Below are 25639 nucleotides of genomic sequence, written 5' to 3' on the forward strand. Positions count from 1 at the left end.
TCAACAACAATAAAAATATAAATAAAAAATCTGACTCCATTTTAATAAGAAAGTTGGAAACACTACAAAATAAAAAAGACATGCTATACTTCCCCAACATATCCATTTAAACACAGCTAGCTTATAATTTCTTGAGTGTGATAGAAAGACAGAGACACTTTCAAAGTAAAGCCAGGTCATATTTCTCTAAATCTGCAAGGAGACCTGTCAGTAAAATCATGCATATCTCCTGAAGCTAGCAATCTACCAGTGACACCTTAACAGAAGACAAGCATATGCAATGCATTATTATTAAAGGGGTGTTAGTCACACTGTAACATCTCCAGAGACACTTAAGGACAAAGTTTTATTGCCGACACACTCAACTCCTGCCATATTACTTATATGCAAATATGTCTGAGGGAATCAGCATCAGTCCAGAAACCTCTTCCTGCAGCGATGGCATGACAATCATTTATCTGCATCCGGCACCGACTGCCACAAAATGACGCCGCTTTGTGATAGAGACTTAAACTAATATGCAGAATCACCTCCGCAAGTGCAAGGGAATATTAAAGATTGTATCTTGCTGACAGCTTTTCATCAAAGCTTCAGAGAGTACGAAGAAGTGGAGGCTAACCCACATTGTGTATCATTGGATACTGTCATTTTCACACTCTACAGTTGCTTTGCAGAGATGACTTGAAAAGTAATTACTGCTAAGATAAGCCCTTTTCTGGTATACCTGCAATTAATTCTCCATGTTAAAAAAAAAAAAAAAACGAGAAAGGAATCTGACACTTTAATAATGTTTAAATACACTTAATCTATTTCTTTCCCACTTAGATGTTCCCTAAATACGAGGAAGAAAGAAGATTTTAAAGTACTTACAGCTGTCCCTTCTTATGCAAATCACCCTCAGACCTGTAATACTCTATCACAAAATAGCCAGTGTGAAATATGATCAAAATTATAATAGACTACAGGACAAGTGAGGAATTATCATAAAGATGAATACACAATATGATTTCCTTGTATATAACTATTACTTTTATCAGAGATTATCATGCCATTAAAAATTCAAGGGCACAGAAGTTAATTCAATTTACAAAAAAGTATTTTAAGCTGAATTAAAATTACTACTCTGTTTCTATCCACTTTTCTCATTTCCATATTCTTCCCATTTTTTAAAATCAAAATGTGGATTAAATAGACCTGCTTAGACAAGTAAACGTACAGCTAAAAAATAATTAATACTACATTATGACCACTGGTATAGAGTTTGGTCTAAAAAGTCATAGATAAAAACGGTCTGATAATTTTGGAAAAGTCTGAGTTGATCCTGTAATGTAATATATTAAAAACGTAATGATGGCAGACAGCTACATGCATCTCCTATACAAAACAGCTAAAATGAAATAAATGTACAGAACAGTGTACCCTACTGTATATCCCTACTATACAGATAGGGTGTTTCAAAAGAAAAAATGCAATGAAACAGATTGTAAGGATGAAGAAAAAATTAAGCCTGAGATTATTATTTTCACCCTCAAAAGGAACCTTTGCTGCATACCTAATAGTGACGATTTTAGATAAATTGCCAAGTTAAAAGATGTTAATGATGACTATATATTTAACCACCCAAGATTAAACCCAAGACCTGCATATCTGCTACATATGTTTCAGTAGCCTTCCCTAAGTTATTAAGGTTCTCATATTTTGCAGCTACAGCAGATGCATATTTTCTGTGGACTAGCTTTCAACTGGAAAAGTCTCATTCTCCTTTATCAGGGTAAGAGTCCTGATTTTGGGTGATCTGCAAAAAGAGATGGCTTCCTGCAACTTATCTCTAAAAGCTATGACAGTTTCTGTTGTATACTTTTTCAGAGTCTAATTATAATTTACTTCATTATGTCATGGAGTGACACACAATCATTTTAATTTGTTCAAGGATACCAGCTGTTGCCAAGATTGCCATATTTATACAACACCTTTCACAAGACTTATTTGTACCTCAAATGTGGTGCCTCTTTGGTTTAAGAATAATATATCTCTTAAATTTATCTACCTTCTTAATTATGACACTAATTACAGATTATTTACCTTCTTAATGATGGTCCTAATTAAAGAGAAATTATTTTTTTAAAAAAATGTTTTGCTCTACACTTTTATCTAAATGAACGCACATGTATTTAAATTATTCTGTTTTAAAATTTTGTGCTATCTTCCCTATTTTTTTTAAAAAAGCTCAAAGTAAAATTAATAACAAACCCAGAACCAAAAACTCACAACTAAGCCGCTGATTACTGGTTGCATGTTCATATTATTCCCTACACTGCATTCTGGACATTTTATCATTTTTACTACTGGTCTTGTTTCAATATAATGCAGTGCTCCCACCTTTCATTTTGTTATATGTTGGTTTGCAAATGTTAAAAAAATAGTTCATAAAAATAAACAAACAAATAAGCCCCAACAGAGATGAAAAAATGTACCGAGATTTGATTTCAATATGGTAATTTTAATTCAAATGACATGCAGGTACTTAGCAGGAAACCTTGTTGTATACAAATCCTGCTTGGATTGGTCAGCTCTCCCTGCCTGCCCATCCCTCCCTGTCTCCAAGACTATCAGAGCAGTAGCGCAAACACGTCTCTTTTTTCCATACCCCAGGCGTCCCGGACACCTGCAGCTTGCTCCACCCTTCACTTACTCCTTCCCGGTCAGGCGCCCCCTCACCTCATCATCAGGACCACATTAAGTCACTCATTTCCACGAATCCTGGTGAGTGGATTTTCTTCTACCGTACTTGTACAGCGCCGCCCTTGCTGCTTTCATACGATTATTGCATACAGTGGGGATGTGGCCACAGCCGTTTTTGAGCTCCCCCCACCATATGCAGCAACCGCAGATTCTCCAGTCTGGCTCAGAAGTTTCAGCACCTGCCCTATAAGATGACACCCAGCGTATAAGACGACCCCCGACTTTTGAGAAGATTTTCCTGGGTTAAAAAGCAGTCTTATATGCCAGAAAATACAGTATTTTAATTATTCACTACCAACTGACCACTGGAAAACCCCATCAGGACTAATAATAGACTTGCCAGAATTTGGCACATTTCCCCCAAATATTCCACATTATGAATGTTGTGAAGGGATATTCTGTGAAGAAAACCATGAGGGGGTGTGTGCACATAGAAGAGCCAGGTTTCTGCATAGAAAATGAGTTTTCTGCACAGAAAACACAGCACCCTTTGAAGGAAAACTGTTTTCTGCACAGAAAACGTATCCCCCCACACACTTTTATCTCTGAAGACTAATTCCTCTGCAACATTTTGGGATACCTATAAGGAGAATATTTGCATAGGCATACAGTATTTATTTCCCCCTGTTCAGGCAGAAAACCATCATAATCTCTCTTATCTCTTATTCTTTGTGTGATATAGCTATTCCTTACACTGTAAACCTGAAAAAAAGAACTCTCATGTGACTGAAATTTTTAAGCCACACTGAGAGTTTTTTTTAAAAAAGGATGAATCATAAATACTTTTAAATAAATAAATAAATAAATAAAACTAATTAGTCTTTGCTTACGATGAAGTCAAACACTATGGTTGAGACAGCAAGAACAACAACAACAACAACAATATTCCTTTCTCAATGGAGAAATATGAGCATCATAGAAGCCTACAGATCACCGTAACAACAGAGTATAATTCTGTAGCAACAGAACTTTCAGCCACTTTGTAATATATGCTTTAGACATGACAGATGTTGTTTCAACATCCAACCAGTGCACTAAAGCTTGATGCTCTCTGTATTCAATTTTGTCACTTAATTTTAAATACTAATTAGATAATATATCACTCCTTAATATAACCCCATCTGAACAGAGAACACAGATAACCAGTATTTATTGAATCGATTTTGAGGAAAGTCTCTTTCTATTCTTGAAAACTACTTAACTTTTCCCATGAAAGCTAATTTATACTGCTTAATATTGGGGGGGGGGGGGGAATAACTGCATGAAGACAAAATGGTGGTGCTGTTCAGAGCAAAGCCAAACAGCCAATTAAATTTGTTCTCTGTCACAAATTACAGGTGACAGCAATGGTTTGGAATTGCCAAATCCTCACTTAAAGAGAAGTTGCTTCTGTTACTTGTTTCATAGAATCACAGAGTCAGAAGCCATGTAGGAATGCACAGCCCTCTGCCATGCAGGACTACATAATCAAAGTGATGCCATGCTGTAGTACTAAGAGGTGAGCTTTCTTCCTTTAATTCTGTGCTTTGATTGTATATTCCCGAATGGCAGGGAATTGGACTGGATGGCCCTTGTGGCCTCTTCTAGCACAATGATTGTTTGAGTCTAAATTTTAAAAAAACAAAAAGCCCAAAAGATGACTATGCAGCTGTGGGGTACAGCTAGCAGCATATATGTTCACATCAGCCCAGTGGATCGTCACACTGATGACATCAGAAGTCTGCTCCTTGGTCATCCATTTACTTAGCAACAGTGTGCCTGCCTAGTGGCACACACCATGATGATGCACGCCATGATGTTTCTTGGGTGCAGCACCCAAATAGCACCTCTTCAGGGATGCAAAAAGAACCCGCCCAGAAGCAGGTTCTTTTTGGTCCCTCTGGAGGCTATGGCGTGCTTCTGCCATGGTCTCCTTCTCGGGCAAAAACAGGAGGCATTTAGCCACCTGTCTGCACAGCCCCTAATTTTCAAGTTTCTGTTTCAGTTACACAAACCATGTAGAGACTTAATCACATGGTTTTGTATTGGGTTTTTTTACTCCTAGCAAGTACACAGGGTTCAGTAAAAAGCTACAAGTTTTTCCTCATAGAAGGTACTACAGATGTTAGTGAGCATTATCCAGTGCGCCAGCCCTAACTAAGAACATTAACTTTTCAGAAGTATCCTTCATGATACAATCATTTTGTATCACTTTGTATTTTGTAGGTTCATTTTGCAAATGAGAGAAAAATGTGTTTCATACAGAAATGGCTATGTATCTTGCTGACTGAGCTTGCCACTAGAAAGCATCACTAATGGTAAATCACTGGCAATATATGCATATAGACACCATTGCAATATTTGCCATATAGAACCCACACAAAGTGATGGGCTTTACCCCATCAGTGATCTACACAATCTTGTAAAACAAACAACCACTGTCACCTGCCTTGGATAATTGACCTTTCAGAGGCCAAGAACTTCCCAGATATTGAGAGTTATAAAACATGCCTAACAGAAATGTATGCTTAATATAATATCCAGCTCTGTAACACACTTTATTTATTTATTTTGTGGTCCCAGTCAGTGATCTTATCAGGTGGAGTGAATTCCTAAAGGAAACAAGTATTGGCTCTCACTTACCAGTTCTTCACGGAGCTGGAAAATGAGTTCATCTCTTTCCTTCAGTTGTAGCTTCAGTGCAGAACATTCATCTTTCATTATATCCTACAAAAACATCAAAAGAGATGTTATAATAGACTTGGTGTCTCCTCCCCCCCCCCTTTGCTCTTGACAAGAAAAGGCAGCTTCACACAGTGTGAGATAATTACATCCCAGTAATGAAACTCAATGTCCCTCCATCATGTGTGATATTTTTAATAACATATTCTAAGTTTGCAGTGTAAACAAGCTAATGCACCGAAAGATGTTATATGCACAGAAATGTGGAAGAGCTCCCTGTATTTTAAGTCCATTTTGTTAGTGTCTCATACTTTTAAGCCTTTTATTGAAGTTCCTATCAGGCATCTCTATTTCATGAAAGAACAGATGGCTGTAAAATTTCATAGTTGTGTTCATACAAAACTGCATTGCAAAAAAAAAAAAAATCTCTTCAGATGCATTACTGGAGAAGATTTTAAAAACAACATCAACAAAGCAATCTGCAGATAAAGAAAGTAAGCAGAAATGCAAGCAGGCACTCAGTAAACAGAAAGGAAGCAACCCTTCCATGAAAGGAAATAACCTAGCATGACAGTCAACAATATTGCTATAAAGTCAAATTTAGTGACCTGTGAGTGTGTTTGGAGCTCTTTTAAATTAGACTCAAACAATATAGGTCATTTGTGGGTGGATTTGCCAAGAAGCATGAAATTAAACTGAGAGAAAAAGAAAGCATCCTAGAAACCAAACAAAACCATTCCTTTATAACTACAGACTAGGGGTCAAACAACAGGGATGTCCAAGTACAAGTGAGGGTCAAGCCAGGCATTACATTAAATGAGTATTGCCTATGTTTTTCTCATTTTCATCTTATTTGGTTTAAAAGTCATACCCTCTCCCCAGGAAATATCTTACAATGGTAGTTCAGTCAGTTTAAATGGAATTACAATCTATCCTAACCAGAGTGTTACAGACTGGACATTTTTTCATTGACAAATTCTTGGCTTACTAATACAGCATTAAATACGGGCATATAACCTAGGAACCTATAGATGATAGAATATAGAAACTCCCTATTTTTATTGTTATTTTGTCTTGTAATGAAAGATAAATGCTTACTTAAATTTCAAGTCAGGGAAGAAAGACTGATCTCAAGTTACTCTGAGAGTTAGTATATTAGGGATCGCTGATGATAAGTAGTAGGGCATATTGTAAAAGTGGGGTGTGCATTATAGCCTAATGTACTGAACAAAAATATAAGATGTAGACCTCTGATTGGATAAGTGATGTCCTGGGTGGGTGTTAAGACAGAGTAAAAGAGCTAAGTTAGAGCCACATAATTAGGCTGCTTAGGCAGGCCTCCAATGCAGGAAGAGAAGGGTATATGTAGCCTTCCCAAGAAAAGTTCTTGATTAGCCCTAATATGCTACCCTAAAAGGCTAGTTCTAATAAGAGTATCAGGTATGCACTTTGATGTGATTAATGCAGTTAAGACCTGCTTGAGAAGTCCTTAATTTTAACCCATCAATGCCTGTTTTACATATTAACCTGTTACAGGTATAAAATTCCTCAAATAGATGAGACTGCCATGGACAATTGGTTAAGTGTAAATGGTTAAGAATATGATACAGAATAAGATTGTGAATGTGTAAATGCCTTTATGAATTATCTGTATAATGACTTAGGAGATACAATGGAAAATTATGTGATCAGGGAGGACCTCATTATAATGAGGTACAAGGTGAATGTTACATGTTAACTGGTCTAGAAGGCTGATGTCCTTACATGTATTACTCATTGCCAAGCCTGTTACAGAGCAGGTTAGAGAGATGAAGCCCTTATACATGTCCTGGTGAATATCATGTGATGGCTACATGATTTAATATAACATGCCTTCTGATGCCTTTGCATGCCTTACATGCAAAATAATACAGTAATGCCTTACATATAATGTTATGGAATATAACCAATATGAAGTGCCCGGACATTGCTATATCTGTGTTTCTCCCTGAAGGAAATGGATATATCAATGAATATTTCTAATTAAAAGCTTGAAATAGTACCAAAATAGCATGTACCTTCCCATGTAAATATTCTACAACTCCAGGTCTTGGAAATGTTTAAGTGGATTGTTGATGTTAATCTGAACTGTCTGCTTTAATCATTATTATAAATTGAGTGATCAGAAGTTGATAAAGGTGACCCTAGACAGAACCCAGAATTATCTGACAACTGCCAAGGAATCTCAGCCTTTCACTTTAAGAGATACATGTGAGAAACTATACCTTTTTCAATGGTTACAAGTGGAACCTCTGAAGAAATTGTAGTGGAGAACATTCCTGTCCAGAAGGTTGGCTAACCACTCACACTGTGGGCCCTTTCACACTATTTATAGTGTTATTATTCCATTTTTAACTGTCATGCCTGCATCCTATAGTATCCTGGCATTGGCAATTTGGGGAGGGACTTTTATAATTCTCAGTCCAGAGCTCTATCCCTCACCAAATACAAACCCCAGGACTCCATAGGATGCAGCCATGGTAGTTGAAGTGGAGTCACAGTGTTGTAATTTTGGAGTGTGAAGGGGATTCCTGTTCCAAGATATGCCCTTACTTTCCTTTTAACAGTAATCATTTCAAAGCCAGAGAATTGTCTACTCCCATTGGTCTGGATGGGATTCTCTCCACCCTTTTTCCTTTTCTCCCTCAAGTTGTCCCTACATTTCTGCAAACCTTAGGATTTTCCCAATTGTGCTGATTGATATCTTATTTCTGCTGCTGGGGTACTAAGGGCAGGTACTCTGAAAAGAAATCGACTGCTAGTATATCTGATGTTTTGCATAGGCACTGCTGTTTTGTTTACAGAAAGATTCACACTTTGAGAATGATTTAGTACATTAGTAGATAAGATGCATCCTATCCAGTTGCTCCATTTTTTAGAATGATAGAAGTAGATAGTTCTAAGATAACTTTTCATATAATTTCAAAGTATAACTCCCAGGATTCTCTGGGGAAGGTTTTAAAGTTGAATTAACGTAATAACTATACAAGTCTTAAGCAGTGTGTATAGATTTTCTATACGTTTAATTTATAGCAATACCTTCTGAGTACTGAGTACTAGTATTACCAAAACATGAACAGTAAGTACACTAGAAAACCAGGGCAAGAGACTACCATCTGTATGTGAAACTCTGAAGATGCCAGCCACAGATGCTGGCGAATCGTCAGGAAGAAACTCTGCAAGAACATGGCCACATAGCCTGAAAAACCCACAAAAAATTATGTATGTGATAGGTTCTTTATAGAAAAGAAAAAAGAAACCTCCCATCTTACCAGTTATCAAATTCTGCATGCATTCTATGGTAAATCAGAAGTAAGGTTCTTTCCAGACATCTAATATTTGAATATGTGCTTAACTCACAAGTTTAACTGCTCACAACTGTTTCAGATAATCAGCATGTTTTGTTTTGTTTCTAAGTGCTAGTCTTTATTAGAAATATGGCATCCTCTAGAAATGTCTGGCATTTCTGCAAAAAAGGTAACTTGACAATGATGGGAACAAGTAGCTGTCACAATATGTGAAAGGGGAGGATTCAGGGAAGGGAAATGTGGAGTAATGCCAGAGAAGGAGTCACAACAGTAGAGGAATCTCTCTCAGTGGTAAAGGGTGGCTGCCATCCCACCGCCTGAGGTGTCCCCCCCACACAAAAAAAGAAGACACTTGTGGAAGTTACTTTCGATATCAGCCTTGCACATATTCAAAAAAGCCACAACCACTTGTACAGTAGGAGTTCAGCAAACACAGTTGCAACCAAATAATAGTACAATTTGCTCTACCTCCACAGGTAGGTAGAACCAAATGGTATGAGATAGCTATGGCGATATAATATTGTGCTGTATAGAGCAGATGGGTGAAATGTGGCACATGGGTCATTTTTGTGCCCTCCAGGGTTCCCCAAAGTTCAAAAAAGTCTATCAGGAAGTGACCAGGACTTTAACTTATAGCTCTTTCAGGTTGTTTAAAAAAATGTTCCCATGCCTAAAACAGCATGAGAAGGGAATAAAAACATGGCAAAACTGTTCCTATACAACCTAGTGCATGGGTGGGCAACTGTGCATGGGGCAGGGGACATTTTCCCAAACTTTCCCACCTGGTAGGCCACACTACCATGTTCCTGTTCACTTGGTGTCACTTCCTGGTGGGTTTTCAGCATTTTCCCCTTCATTCTGTGTTTTTGGGAGGTGTTAATAGAAACAAACACTGTGTGTTGGCACATTTTTGGCAGGTTGGGAGCAAAACAAAACAAAACAAAAACCTACCTGAAAAATCAGCCTGAAAAAAATAATTGGCGGCTCTGGGAGTTTTTTAGAGGGCTGCACTTCGGCATCCCAAGGGTTGCATGTCGTCAACAGGCTGCATTTTATCAACCCTTGTCATAGGGTCTCTAAGGGAGCAATGATTCCCTAATTCCTGACAGTTGCCTATTCCCAATACAGAGTAACATGCAAATAGGATTTTAGCCAATATGATGGAACAACGTATCAAAAATATAAGGACACTGATAGATTTTGATTATTTTTCTCTGTGAGTATTTAAGTAGTCATACACACACACACACACACACACACACACACACACCCACACACTGCAGAGGCAGTGTAATTCTGTATTTTTAATCAAATATATGCAGCGGGGGGGGGGGATTCACAGACCATACTTGCTGTTTGTGTGCCTTAAATGATAGGCATTGATCTACACCTTTTCAATATATCTAAATTATAATCCCTGTCTTGCATCTTGATATCAAAAGTGCATCTTGACCTGAGCAGCTATATGGCCCTAGCACGTGATCTCCCACCGAAACAAAGGGAAGCCATAGGTTTTGATATGTAAACAAATTTCCTTTCCCAGCCCTGGAAATGGATGAGATTATGCAAGGAGCTGCTAAGTGCTCTCAGGAAAGATGCTATCATGTGTCTCAAGGAAGTGTCTCTCTTTGTGATTGAGGGGGAGCCAGGTGAATCAAAAGAATAACATTTGCAAAGCCATTTGGGTCCCTGGTCTGTCGGAAACTTGGGGAGATGAAACATTTGGGGAAAGATGTGAAATACACATCAAACAGTCTCCTTTTTTTACCCCTTTGTCTGGAGATCCAGTTAAACCCTAAAAGGGTCTCCCAATTTGGGAGAGCTGCTGCTACCAGCCACTCTCGGGGCTGCTACCAGTCACTCTCAGCTGCGGTCAGCCATCCACTGCAGCCAGTCATTCATTGCTGGCAGCCAAGAGCTAAGTGAGTTTTAAAGTCAGTCTCTCGCTGACTGGCCTGCTTAACCAGAATTGCAGACCCACACACACAAATTGGAAGACAGAACTTCTACATAAGGTGATTATTTCCGTTAGAAAAGCCTAATATCTATTCCACATTTACCATGTTATTTCCTGAGTCTTGTATGAACGTGTGAGCGTATGTGCCTGTATGTTTGAATCCTTGTTTCCAATAAAAGAGACATTGATTGTACTTAGAGCCTCTGCCTCATTTCTGGATTTCTAGTTCCTGGTATACAGATCGAAGAGGCGATCCCTGAGGTGTGGTAACAGGCCTCCTCTCGTGACCTTGAGCTAATTAAATTCCCCATTGATAATTTGGTCACTGTTCACTGTTACATAAAGTATGAATGTGCCCAATAAAGTGCAATGGAAAAGCACAAGGTAGAGATATAATGAGATGGAGGGGAGTGAGAGAGAGACCATGAGGAGGGTAATCATGGGCATAAGACTACAACACAACATTTCTGTCAAAAAGCAAAATGTAGTGCATAGAAGTCAGTCAATCTATCTGTACCTTGAAAGGCTTAAATGTAGCAAATGCTAGGAAACCTGAGGTGAAGAACAGGTCATCATTTCAAGGCTTGCTGGTTCTGGACCATTACTGTCAAATACATCACAATTTGTTACAGAAGCTTTTAAGGTGAAGGGGAAAAGAAAGACATAAGCAAACAGATTTCACACAAAGGATAGAGGGAAACTCTTTAGGAATTCCATGGCATAAATTAATCTGAGCAACATACGGAACTCATTTCCCTTAAATCTGGCTTCAGTTACAGAGGTAACATGAACCATCTTTATATAGGACACTTCTGTAGCTCCTATATTTGCTCCCACAACATGAAAACATCAAAACTTCAACAAAGTGCAGGCAGTTTGATTTGAAAGTATCTGAAAATATTAGAGTGTCAATGCAGTCCAATAAAATCTCCAATGACGGGGAAGGGGCCATATATAGATTATGTGTGGAACAAGGAACAGGTAACAGAATGCTCCCCATCTCTGAAAATGATGTAATTCTCCTAGAAATAAGCTTTAATAGCCCCTCTGCTTTTACTATTTTTTTAGCACTTGTAGTGTGGTTGGATTGAGTCAATAACTGTTTGCCCCACTCACCTACTACTAAGGTTTTGTTTCCTCAACTCAGAAGCCACTGGAGTGAGAACAAAAAGTATGACTTTCTCCTCCTACCCTCATTCTGTTTGGCTTGCCATCTGTATCATATATACATGCAGTCATGGTTATAAAATGTTGAGTGGTATGGCGCCTGTAGTAAACTTCCACTTAAACATCAGTGTCATATTTTGGCTAAGCAGTAGCTTTTACTGAAAACTGACAAGAAGGGGGGAAAATAGGGTTAGCATTCAACATTGTAGTCATGCATTAATAACCCAGAGTTACAGATCTGTAACTGCTGTATATTTGGTACGATTGTGTAGTCTTACTGTAAAAGTACATACTGTAAAAGTACTCTTGCCAGTTTACCTTAAGAGCCCAGATCTGAATCAGATAGAGCCAGCATGGCTTAGTGGTTTGAGCATTGGGCTACAACTCTGGGGACTTGCTCAGCCTTGAAACCCACTGGGCAAGTCACATGTTCTCAGCCTCAGGGGAAGGCAATGACAAACCTCCTCTGAACAAATCTTGCCAAGAAATTCCCATGATAGGTTTGCCTTAGGGTAGTCATAAATCAGAAATGACTTGTAGGTAGAAAAAAACACAACAATAACAAGCTGAATCAGATAATGGAGGTCCGTTCAGCTGGTACAGCAGCTGCAGCCATTCATTGAGATATCAGATCTGGCAATGGTGATATATGTCTTGATTACATCTCATTTGTAATCTTTACATGGGACTTCTTTAAGACTTCTTTACATGGGACTTCTTTTAGAAACTGTTCAGAAACTTCAGCCAGTTGTGGCCAGAATGCTGACCAGGGCTATAGAGAATATCATAGAATCATAGAATCGTAGAGAACGGCGATAATTCTATAATGTAGAATGTAATGCCCTTGTTAAAAGAGCTTCACTGACGACTGGCTCTTTTCCAGCCACAGTTCAAAGAGCTGGCCATGACTTATAAAGCCCTACATGGCATAGGTCCAGATTAGCTGAAATAACTTATATCCCCATATGAACCTGCCCAAATTCTTAAGATCTACAGGGGAAGGCTTTCTCTTATTCCCACCACCATCACAGGCTCACTTGGTGAGAACATGAGAGGCCATACTCAGCGGCTGCTCCAACCCTCTGGAAATCCCTTCCATGAGAAGCTAGGCTGACCCCCTCCTAACTTTCCTTTAGTCAGCAGGCAAAGACAATTTTGTTTAAACCGGCTTTTAATGAATAAGTAGAGAAGTTTTTATTTACATGTGTGTTATATTTATTTTTAAACTTTTGTTTGGCTTTTAAAATATGTTATTTTTAATGTGTGGTTTTTTTTAGAAAAAATTGTGTCAAGGTTTTTTAAATGATTCTGTATGGAAGGTGCCACTATTAGAGAAAGGTGCATACAAATGAAATGAATAAACAACATTGTCCTGTAACATTCCAAAGATGTTAAGTTAATTTTCTTTCTTTTTTTAAAAATTGAGAGTTATAGTGACTGATTCCTATAAAAACTGTTCTGCTCACCTTAAAGGGTAGGGTTGTTAGTCACAGTATAATGCCTGCTGCATATCAAATGGAGATGTGGATGATGGCAGTAGGTTCCACTCATGCATCAAGAAGCAAGATATAAAATTTACATTGTACAGTGATTTAAAAGAAAGCCTGTATAAGATGATGTATAGATGGCATCTAACTCCAAATAAGCTGTCAAAAATGTCCCAGAATGTTTCAAATCAATGTTAGGGATGTCAAGGTAAGGAGAACTCCTTTTTTCATATGTTGTGGACTTGTAAGAAGGTGAAAAATTACTGGTCTAAGATTTAGATGTTAATACAAAATGAAAAAAGAAAGAAAGAAAGAAAGAGTAGATTTTGTAATGTTACCAGAAATATTTTTGTTGGGTGTTATGGATAAAGAAATGGATTGTAAATATGGATTATTTCTTCAAAATACGATAAAAGCAGCAAGAATATTATTTGCACAAACTTGGATATGGACTGAAGGACTGATGATGGAATAATTGATTATTAATGCTGCTAAATTAGCCCAAATGCCAAACTTAAAATGAACAAACCAGTTGAAGGCCTTCTGAAAGACTGGGGACCATTTCTGGATTTTTGAGCAATAGGAAATGATCAATGATGTTAGATCAAACAATGTAACAATATGTGGTTATTGTTTTTAGTAATTTTAGTAGGATTATTTAGTTGGACCTATAAAAGTAATTTCCCTCCTTTCCCTTTTTTTCTTTCTCTTTACAATCAGGATTGGGGATCAGAGCCCTATTATGTATTAGATACTTGCCTTTTCCTTTCTTTCTTCTTTTCTTTCTGACTTTTTTTTTTGAATGTATATTACTTTGATTGTAAATAAGTTTGTTCAGGTCAAAAATAATAAAAAAAAACTTTAAAATGAAGTAGCACTATTAGAATTTTCTAAGCAAACATACTGTGCTTATACCACAATAACAAAATAGTATAAACAGATTTAACCTGGTGCTATTGGAGGTATATTTGCCACAATTTCACTGCCAACGTAGTATTGTAAATTTAGAATGCTATTGTTGTATTTTAAATTACATTTGTTAAATCTTCTGAATATAGAAGGTTTAGCAGGCTGTTTACTGGCTTAGTGTAATCCCTGCTGTTGAGAACAGATTTCCTTAAATAATTGTCATCTGAATAAAAAGTTATACATATTTACAGGACAGAAGTATCCTACTGATGTTATTTTCACTGAGCCTGAGAAATATAGAATGCCAAACATAGTCACAATTATTTTTGACTCAATTCACACAAAACCACAAGCTCTAAGAGATAGACAACTCCACCCCTCCAAAAGGTATCACCCACCAGACAGATATTAAATGCTTCATTCTTGACAGTTTGGGGATGTGGAAGCTGGAAGTGAAGTGAAATCTGGAAGTAAACTGATAGGGAGAGAATCAACTCATATGAATTGTCATGCTGGAGAGAAGTTCTATGGATGACATGGACTGGTAAAAAGACAAATAAATGGGTCATCGAGCAAATGAAGCCTCAACTTGCCTTGAAACCCAAAATGACTAAACTGAGACTGCCATGCTTTGGCCATATCATGAGAAGACATGATTCCCAAGAAAAGACAAGAATGTTTGGTAAGGTAGAAGGCAGTAGGAAAGGAGAAAACCACATTAGGGAGGGATAGACACAATCAAGGTAGCCATGGCTCTCAATTGGTGAGACCTAAGCAGGACTATTAATGACATGGGTGACTTGGAGGTCTCTCATTCACAGGGTCACCATAAGTTGAAGTGGACTTGATGAAAATTAAATATAAATTTAAAAAAAATGTTTTGTTGACAATCAACAACCTCAAAATGCCATGGAAAATTATACTTTGATTTGCACTAAGAGTCTGAGAGATAAGCATTAATCTCTCATGCAATGTAAAATTTCATCCCATTATCTCTCTTTGAGAGGAAGTAACAAGCCTCATCAATTTCATTAGCATTTAGCTTGCTTTGGCGGGGTACAGACCGCCGCTTTGCGGCGGTCTGCCGCCGCCGCCAGTAGGTCCGCGGGGGAGCCGGAGCCTTCACACGGCCCGACTCCCGCGCGGACCGAAAAAGAAGCTCCAAAATGGAGCTTCTTTTAAAGTCGCGTTTGCGACGTAGCGAGGCGCCAGGGGCGCGCTCGCTACGTCACAAGCGGCGCGACACATCTGGACGCTGTGCGTCCAGTACGTAAAGATGGTGGCGCCCATGTAGAAGGGGTGCCGCCATCTTGTACGTATACAATACGTACTAGGGTTAGGGGGGTGCGGAAGCACCGCCCCTTCCTAACCCTAGTACGTATTGTATACGTACTAAATGGTGGTGTGTATCCCGCCTTTATGATGCTTGAAAGTATGTCTTCCATTCCATTCTCTTCTCATCACCCTGTACACTAATTGTGAATTCCATAATCAGCAGATGTACTAATTGTGAATTCAGGCACTGAGTTATCCAGTTGGAATGCAGATACTGAGAAATAGGGGCCAGGTATCACTATTTGGCATTTGCTCACTGTGCCCCAGGTTTTGTTTTTTATAATCAATTAATAAATCAGTCAAAGCATCTTCTGCATATTCATGTATTTTGAAGAACTGTTCTATAAAGAGCCACAAACTATAAGGAACCTGTGAATTTTGTACATTTTCACTCAAGCTGTTTCTGTTCCATTGTGCTGTCCATTCATTTTGCATTTTTAATCACACAAAAATGTGTATACAATTGGGGAACACATTTCTGTATGCAATTTCTGTATGCAATGATATCCAATTTTAAGCAGTAATTTCACTCAAGAGAATTTATTTCAGTTTTGTACATTACTTCACTTGAGTGCACATCAGCCAACATACACATTTTTGTCAATATTCTTTGACAGGAGAATTGCATTGCAAAGCTCAAACAAGTGTGAATACTGACAGATAACCACATGCCAATTCACACATTAGTTCAGGAAGCACATATTAGGTGGAGTAGCATTAAAATGTGAATTGGACAAGACTGTGTACACTGATGTACCTCTCTGATATCTAAATTAATAAAAATGTTGTTTGTAATATACAGTATAAAATATATTGGACAAAGTTGCATTTATAATCTGTCTTCCCAAGAAATAATAACATTTTGCCGCTTATATGACTCAATTAATTATTTCCTCATTAAAGACATTCTCTTGATAAACTGAATGTTTTCATCAGAAACAATAGAAAACATATATCCACCATTAATTGATCTTAAATGTCCCCCTCTCCTTTAAAACTAGGCAGATGTGATACTAAAATGCATATTTAGGAATGTAACATCATACAAGATAGAAAAAGTGTCCTCAGGTGACTTTAAAATATTCATGTATTTCTGTCTTTAAATACAGTACAGGATGTTATATTGGTAACAATTATGTAATGTACCTTTGGTCTTACAAATTTAGATCTCCAGTGCCTTATTAGAGCATCTAGAGGGATTAGATTCAACCTCCAATTCTGGGGCTGTATTAATGTAGAAGCTAAAGGAGAGATTTCTGAGCAAGGTGAATTCAGTATTTGCTTCCCTGTTGAAAAAGGGTGCATGCCTGTTTCAGCTTCCTCTTTAAACACTGGCCTCCAGGAGAAAGACACAGAGTATATACATTATACACTTTTTGGGATATGACAGTACTTTTACTGTACTTTAACTATTATGGCTCCATTCCACAGAATCCTGAGATTTTTACTTTGATGAAGAACTGTAAGAGAACTATAATTCATGGAAGTGCACTCAAGATTTCCAGCAGAGAATTCTAGGTATCTCACTGAAAATTTAATATACTTGGATCAATTACAATTGAAGTGATATCAAGGTTCAGTGAAAAAAAAAACATTTATAGTCTACTTTCTCCCAATAGCCAATGAGGGGGTAACCATACAAAAAACCACTTTCAGCATTCAGTGAGCCATTTGCCAGGACTCACATTTTTAGAATGAAATATCATCCAAGATCCTGTATCACAGGCTGTAACTTTACAATGTTGGAGCTACATAGCTGACAAGATATTCAACTATGGTTGGGAACTGGGGGCTCTCACACACAATGGGGTACAGCACAAAAGTGGGCATAGCTATCCATCTGGAAGGAGGATGCCTATGATTTTGCACTGCCCACCATACTGGATTGCCAGTGCCCCCATGGCTCTGTTGGGGGCCACTACTGTCACTGCACAAGAGGAGCCTGTGCCAGAAAGTGCCATACTGTTGTGCAGCAGGATCACTATGCTACTGCAATGCTGACTACTACAGCAATTATTCCTCTTGGGATTAAAAACTTTAAGCATAAATTGGGAAACAACATTGTAAATTCCCAAGAGGATACCATCCATCCTTTGTAACTGTAACAACCAATCTGGCACACACAAAACCTCAACAACAACACCAAACACTTTTGTTTGTTTAGGCCATTGCACATCATGTGCAATGCTTTACTTCTATAGAGAAGTTCTGCTTAAACTAATTACTATGAATTTAGCTGTTGCCTGTAATGCTAATGCTTTATCTAGTTATGATGTCCTTTGCTGGAGGTGATAGATAATGGCACAAAAAGCCACAAATATTTTCAGTAGCTTTCCAAATGTCATGAATAGTAAAATCACAATAACTATAGTAGGCATCAAAAGATTGAAAAACACTGCATGTTGATATTTTAAATTTAATCGATGGCAGCACAAATATTTTTTGGAACTGTTCCCAGGAATCCTTCAAATGAATTGTATGGTAATGTGAAGTGGTGAAATCATTCTATCATATACACTAAAATAATTAGCTTCCACTTAAATGGCTATAAAACCAATGCATCCCTGTATACAGGATAATGCATCCCTGTATACAGGATAATGCATAATGATTTCCGTGGTTTCTAGAAACTGAACATATGTTAAAATTCTGAATCTACTGCAATAGACTTCTGTTATGTAGAAAAAACAATCTTTTAAAAAGACAATGGCATTTACTTTAATGCAGTTCTTAAAGTAAATAATTTAAAAACTATCCAAATAGAGTTCAGTTGTTAATACTAGCAACTTTTGCAAAGTAACAAACAGCAATAAAATACTGAGATAATTATGGCAATAATTTAATGTACTGTATCTATATTCCTCCCTACCCATCCTTCCTCGGGGGGGGGGGTCTCTTTGTGTCTCAAATGGAGCCATCTAACTCTCTCCTCCAAACAATTCTATTGGAGTCTAGGTTAACAGAGGGTGATAATCCCAAGGTAACTGTGCCAATTTCATGATTGATCAGGGTCTTCATTGTCCAAGCCCAAAATTCAATTTGGTGCACAACAGTAATAATAATAATAATAACATTTTATTTCTATACCGCCCTTCTAGAAATCAAGGCGGTGTACAACAAGGAATCCATACAATCAGACATATTAAAATACATTAAAAACATTACAATAAAAACAAGCAAACTCATGCCAGCTCAACCAGCTGATGAAGGAGGGGAGAGAGAGTATACTGGGGAGTAGAATCAGGGGTAGGCCCGCTCGAAAATATATGTCTTCAACCCCTTCTTAAATTGGGCCAGGGAGGTGGCCAAGCAGAGCTCGGCGGGGAGCAAGTTCCAGAGGTTGGGGGCCGAGGTGGTAAAGGCCCTCCTGGTGGTAGTAACTAATCTGACCTCTGGAACTCTTAATAATTGCTGCCCAGTTGATCTGAGTGTGCGGGGCGGATTGTACGGAGAGAGGCGGTCCTTCAAATACCCTGGGCCCAAGCCATTTAGGGCTTTATAGGTAATAACCAACACCCAGTAGTTTTTTATAGGCTTTGCTCTCCCAGTGCAAGATGTGCATGCTGATAGACTAATGTTACCAAATAATTTCTAATAACATGGAAAACACAGAGTAAGAAGAAGTCTACTCTGTGGGCCATCAAGTCCAAACTCCTGCCATGCAGGAATTCACAGTCAAAGCACTCCTGACAGATGGCCATCCAGCCTCTATTTAAAAACATCCAAAGAAGGAGACACAACCACACTCTGAAACGGAATCTCTTTTCTCATACTTTGAATTCACTGCCCCATGCCCTAGTATCTGGAACTGCAGAAAACAAGCTTGCTCCATTCTCAATATGGCATACTTTCAAATATTTAAACACGACTATCATTAACACTCTTCTAGGCTAAACATTCTCACACCCTTAAGTCACACCTCATATGGCATGGTTTCCAGACCTTTCACCATTTTGGTGGTTCTTCTCTAGACACACTCTGGCTTCTCAATATCCCACTTCAGTTGTGGTGTCCAGAACAGGATACAGTGTTGGTACATGGAATTTGGTTCCTGACTGTACAAATGAGAGCAACAATGGAATGATATTTCTGATGAGTGAATATTTTTCCAGCGTAAGGAACCCAGAGGCTCTTACAGATGTCAGACTACAACTGCATTGCTCCTGAGCATTAGCCAACCTATCTAGAGCTGCCTGGAATTGGACATTAACAATATCTGGAGAATCACATGTCATATCCTTATATCTGTTGTCTGCATGGAAGAATGATAAGAAATGTCTTCACCGACTTTGATAAATAAAGGAAAGTCTATGAACTTTTCAAATAATACCTCCATTTTACAAAGCACTTATGCTCATATATCTGGTGTGATTCTATTTTTACTAAATAAAACTTCAGATATTGTGCTCCAATTATATGCTGACATTACATTCAAATACATTTTTATTAGAAAAGAAACCTTTGTTAAGCTAATGTGACACTTCATTGCTACATTTTGTGCAGCTCTATCAATCTTTAAATATCACTGATTTTGGATAAATGTAGACAATCCAGTTCCTACACAGCCATTAAGAAGATAATTGTGCCAGAAAATTGTGGATTTTAAAAAGGCCTTTGAAAATATAAAATAGAAAATTAATCTCTTTTTTTTTAAAAAAAAACTTGTAGTTATGAATGAAAAGCTTTATGAGTATTAGTGAAAACTTGCATAAATCAAACAGTTTATCAAATCCTTTTAGTTATGAAGAAAAATGTTAATTTATTGAGCCTAAGGCTAAGGCCATACTAAGGCGCGTTACAGACCGCCCGTTTGGGGCGGCCTGTAGGCGCTCCTTTCCCTGCCAGATCGGGGGCCTCAGCTGCCAGAACGGCAGCCTCCAAGGCTCCGATCCGCTGCTTTCCAAGCTCGGCCCCTTTCTCCTTTGCATCACTGGCGTAGCTGTTTAAAGGCTGCACCAGCAATGCAAACCACGGAATGAGATCCATTTTGGAGCTCCTTCGTGCACTGTGGAAAGGGCGCTCTATGCGTCCTCACGCGGTGCAAAGACGTCATGTCCGTGCCACCCCGTCTGGAGGCGACACGTTTGTGACATCGTAATGGCAGCCCCCATGTGGAATGGGTGCCGCCATTTTGTACATCCTGGGGACGTATTAGGGTTAGGTGCGTGCAGAAAGGCTCGCACTTTGCCTAACCCTAGTACATCCCCAGGATGTACTTTACACCCGTTTGTAATGGGCCTAAGGAACCTAAGCAGTTTGACACCGTGTTAACTTCCATGGCTGAATGTTATAGAATTCTTGGATTTGTAGTGTGTTGTAGCACTAGTGATCTGACAAGAAAGGCTAAATATACAACACAAAACTACAGATCCCAAAATCTTATAGCACTGAGTCACAGCAGTTCAAGTGGTGTTAAATTGCCTTATTTTTGTAGTGTGGCAGAAGCTCAAGACATAGAATCATAGAATCAAACAGTTGGAAGGGGGCCCATAGGCCATAATGTCCAAGCTACTGTTCAATGCAGGGTCACTAGCTAGAGCATTCTCAACAGACAACTGTGCATCCTTTTTCTGAAAGCACCCATAGAAGGGAACCTTACCACCTGTCTAGGTAGTTCTGTTGGTTTCATTGCCAAACTATTCTCACTGTCAGTTCCTTCTAATATTCAATTGAAATCTACCCTCCTGCAACCTAAAACCATTAGAACCTAGTTCTACCCTCTAAGGCACCAGAGAATAAGGCCCTGTACAGACCACAACTTTGTACTAGCCTGTGGGTGGAATCAGGGTGCGGTGTCCTGATACTGGATGCCCTGTCTCTGCCCCAGATGATGAAGCGCTGAAGGAGCACCATACAGCTGCACTGCTGCAGCTATAGCAACTTTTGGAGGGTGGAAAAAGGAGCCACTTTTTGCAGCTCCTTTTTGTGCCCTGCAGAGGCTAGAACAGGGCTACAGCACGAGGTTGCCATGGCCCCAATCCAGTCAGCAAAAGGGCAGTCTGTATAGTCCCCAAGTCTGCATCTTCTTCTTTCTGGCAGCCTGTAAAGTATTTAAAGGGTGTGATAATGGCACTTGTAAGGATGTTGAACACCAGGCCTAAGAAAGAATTCTGGTGCTCCATTTGTCACTTTACTCCAAAAGGAGGAAACTTCAGTGAACTTTCTGTCTGTAAACATTTGTAGCCCTTTGTCCAATACAAATCTATCAAGTATGAGAATTATCTAGTCCACACTTTACCAGCCTGTCCACAAGACTATCACAACTATCACAGGGGATTTTGTCCAAAGTCTTACTAACATTAAGATACATTATGTCCACAACGTTCCTATGATCTACAAAGTTTCTCATTCAATTACAAAAAGAGATAAATTAAGTGTTCACAGTGGCATGATTTCTTTAGAATTTTGTTGGTATTAATATCTAGCTAATGGATCAATTTTTTTTTGTGTGTTTTTTTTTAAATACTATCCATTTCTTCAGTCTGGCTTTTAACTCAGTAGCAGGCCAGTACAGTGATGTCAATCAGTATATTCTAATAAGTCTTATCTAATCAGCTTTCAGATTATTAAATTATGTTTGCCTTTCTCTTCTTAAGAGTTCAAGTTCATCTTGTTTGTTTCCTATGCTCCATGCACTGGTGTGGGTTATACACAATAAAAACAACTGAAACCTTATCCTTACCAGCTGCTTTGTTCTTGGCTCTCCGTCCATTGATAGGGGCATTGTTGGGGGCAATTAGCTTACAATTGTAAACCGCTTAGACACTGTTAGTTCAGTATGAAGCGGTATATAAATGAAGCTGTTTGATCAGTTTCTATTTCACTGCCCAATATTCAGCACATTGATAATTCACTTGTCCCAAATACATGGTATCCTCTGCAAAGCTGTCTTATCCCTCCTACTCAGGATTCAGTCAAAACCTTCTTGGTCATGTTGGCAAGTCCTTTGCAAATACATCATTCCCAACATGCTTTCTTCCATAGCACCTTAACCTAGAATTGCATGCTAGTGCTAGAGCACATAACTTAAGGTGAGAACCCCCCCCCCCGACCTACACAAACAAACCTCAAAAACAGGTCAGAAAATATATCAACCATAACCAAGTAGTTTCAGGCTTACTTTCTTCTGCTTCTTCTACAAAGACAACACAAAATGCCATACTGACTCTTCTTATTCACTCACTTCTCTTCAGTACCTTTCAGTAGGGTTAGAAAGGATATTTGAAAATATTTGAAAAAAATAGTCAATAATATGTTTTTGAGTGTCAAGAAAGTCTGGGAAGAAAAATATTGGACTGACAAGGATATTCACAGTTTGGGACTTATTTGGACATGGTTGTTTTGCATAGAAAACAGCATGTTATGCAAAACTTAATATTTTATACAACTATTTCTAATATTTCTATGTAGTTTTCTATGTATATCAACCACATGTGAATTTTGCACAGAATAAGTCCTTAACTGCAAGGAGAAATAAAAAACAAAATGAAAAACATAACAAAAACAACTATGACTTTTGAAGACCTTCTCACAACAGGAAGAAAATTGCTAAAATTACTCTGTTTCTTTTAAGAAGAAAATTAGTGCAAATTGCATCCTGCCTCTTGGTGACTATGAGTGCAGCTATAGAACTGGCACACAAAGCTACAATGAATGCAGTCTTTTTGCATGGACTTTTATAGTGAAGGATGGTTTTTGAGGTGCACAGGAATCCCAGCTATAATGGAAATCCCACTTGCAAATATTCAAGTATTTAGTTGCCAAGTTGATTCAGTGTCTCTCCATTCTGCCATTCTGGAGATATTGAATTGAAACTCAGTCAAAAGAGACTGAAGCCAATAGACTGTTTCATTCTCTTGATCAACATCTACCAACCCTAGAAACTATTTAAACCTATTTTATTATTTAGAATGCTAATTTTCTAAAGAATCAGGTAATCAAGAAGTTGAGGCAACCAGATATACAATTTCACATGCTATACATGCTTATTTACAGTATTAATATGTTTTATTATTGCCCCCCTTCCCCCCAAGAAAACACTTGTGGCTTAAAACATATCATTGCATTCAAATATTTCATTTAATTTTCACACATATCTCACATTAACAAAGTTCCACAGGATCCCACAGTTGCATAAATTAATGGTGCAATGGTCAACAAGATCATATTCACTCACTGCACAGTGGTCAGGTAATACTACTCACTGATTCAAAAGTGAGAGAAGAGACTCTGTGTCTTTGTGGAATAATTGGCTGAACCAAAGACCACACGTAGGCAACCTCTGGGAAAACACAACCATTTGTAACAGTAATTACAGTAAATGCTAATGTAGTGCCCTAACAGGATTCCATCCATTACTTCTTCTTCTCCATTACTCAAACCACCTTCCATCTCCTCACACCTAATTTCCAAATCTATCATTTAATTTTTCAGTATGTTGTTTCAAATATATAAACAGTTTTCTCATTTAATTTGAAAGTATATCATTCAATTTACAGGGGTGAACGGCATCATTTTTAATTTTAACCCATTAAAAATTACAAAGGTCTACACATTCTAATCTATCTGAAGTAATTCTCTTTCTTTCTGGCCAGGAGATATCTTTCAAGAGGTCTAGCTGGTGGACTTGGTGAATAAAAGCAGCTGGATTAATGAGTTCATTATCATTCATTAAAGACTGTTGTGTGGATGATTTCCTAGTTTAATTAGTTTTATTACTGAAGGAAATTGCTTCATATGCCAAACCCATCAACAAACATGTCTGGAAAACATTACAGTAGTAATCAGATGATACAAGAAATCATTAATTAGTTTGTATGACTGAAGACACATATTATGGGCAATGATAATAGCATAAAGATGGACGTAATATACATCTGACATAAAATGATTTATCAGATCTACTAATTCTGGGATAAAACAGGCAGTAATGATTTTAAAGAAAAAAGATTAAGTACACGATAGGTGTTGATATGACACAGAGAGGGCTCTTCCTGTAATTATGGCCCATGCTTACAGTAATAGCTTCTGAAGGTTTAAACAGGTCAGGTTTATTCAGATAATAAATCCTAATGCAAATCTTCCATGACTCAAATATTCTAATGAAAATGATAATTAGTAACCGGAAGCTCAACAGAAAGTGTGCACTGGCTTCCCACATCTCTTCTTCAGACACACAAACAGCCACCCACGCAAACAGATATAAAGACCTTATCTCAAAAATATTGAATCATTAAATCCACTACTTGGAAAGCAGTATCAGAGAAAGAGCAGCCTGAAAAAGTTTCAGGTGCCTGAAGAGGCAGCAGCCTAGCAACCGCCACATAAAAGGAGGGGGGGATGCAGAAATCAGAAGCATTTTTCTTGAAAATAATGTTAACATGACTGAGGTTAAAATACACAACAGAGTTCTTTTCTGTAATTGTCCTAAACTTCAATTACATAGCAGATGCCAAGTGACAAAGAATTCTGAAAAGTCGGAAAGAAAAGTATTTCCTGTTAGTCAGATTATTGACTATATGCCACAGTGATGTGTTGTCTCCATTGCGACACACTATCCTAAACTTAAAAGGATTGCTACTAAGGTCCATAACAAATTGCAGAAATAATCCAGTTTGAAACTGCTTTAACTCTCCTGACTCAGTGCCAGGGAACTCTGGGAACTGTAGTTTGGGGAAATATTTGTGAGACCTCCTCTGTCGGAGAGCCCTGGTGCCACAATAAACTACAGTTCCCAGATTTCCCTAGCATTGAGCCAGGGCAGTTAAAGCGGTCTCAAACTGGATTATTTTTGCAATGTGTTTCTACATTATTGGAGTTGTAATTCTTTGGGATTCAACTCCCGCTTTAGAACGTAAATCTCTGAGGAATAATGGTGGTTTCATTGAGTACATAAGTACACAGATACCTCAGCCCAAACACAAATGCATTAAGAAGGACACAGCTTATCACTGGTTATGAACTTTCTAAAGTATCTTTTAAACTGTGATAATAGATTAACAAGAAATTCTGTCCTCCATTCCCAAAGGTATATT

At 38.1% G+C, this 25639-nt stretch overlaps 1 protein-coding gene across 4 annotated transcripts in view; it reads right to left on the reverse strand.

The window, feature by feature from the left end:
- CCSER1 (coiled-coil serine rich protein 1) overlaps positions 1-25639 on the reverse strand; it is a 915439-nt gene that overhangs the window by 420464 nt on the left and 469336 nt on the right. For all 4 annotated transcript variants that reach the window (XM_042468781.1, XM_042468782.1, XM_042468783.1 and 1 more), the window contains exon 8: positions 5365-5448. In XM_042468781.1, coding sequence (XP_042324715.1) covers positions 5365-5448 — 84 coding nt within the window. The remainder of the gene's footprint in view (positions 1-5364; positions 5449-25639) is intronic.

Source organism: Sceloporus undulatus, chromosome 5, assembly GCF_019175285.1.
Source record: "Sceloporus undulatus isolate JIND9_A2432 ecotype Alabama chromosome 5, SceUnd_v1.1, whole genome shotgun sequence".
NCBI classification, from domain to species: Eukaryota; Metazoa; Chordata; class Lepidosauria; order Squamata; family Phrynosomatidae; genus Sceloporus; species Sceloporus undulatus.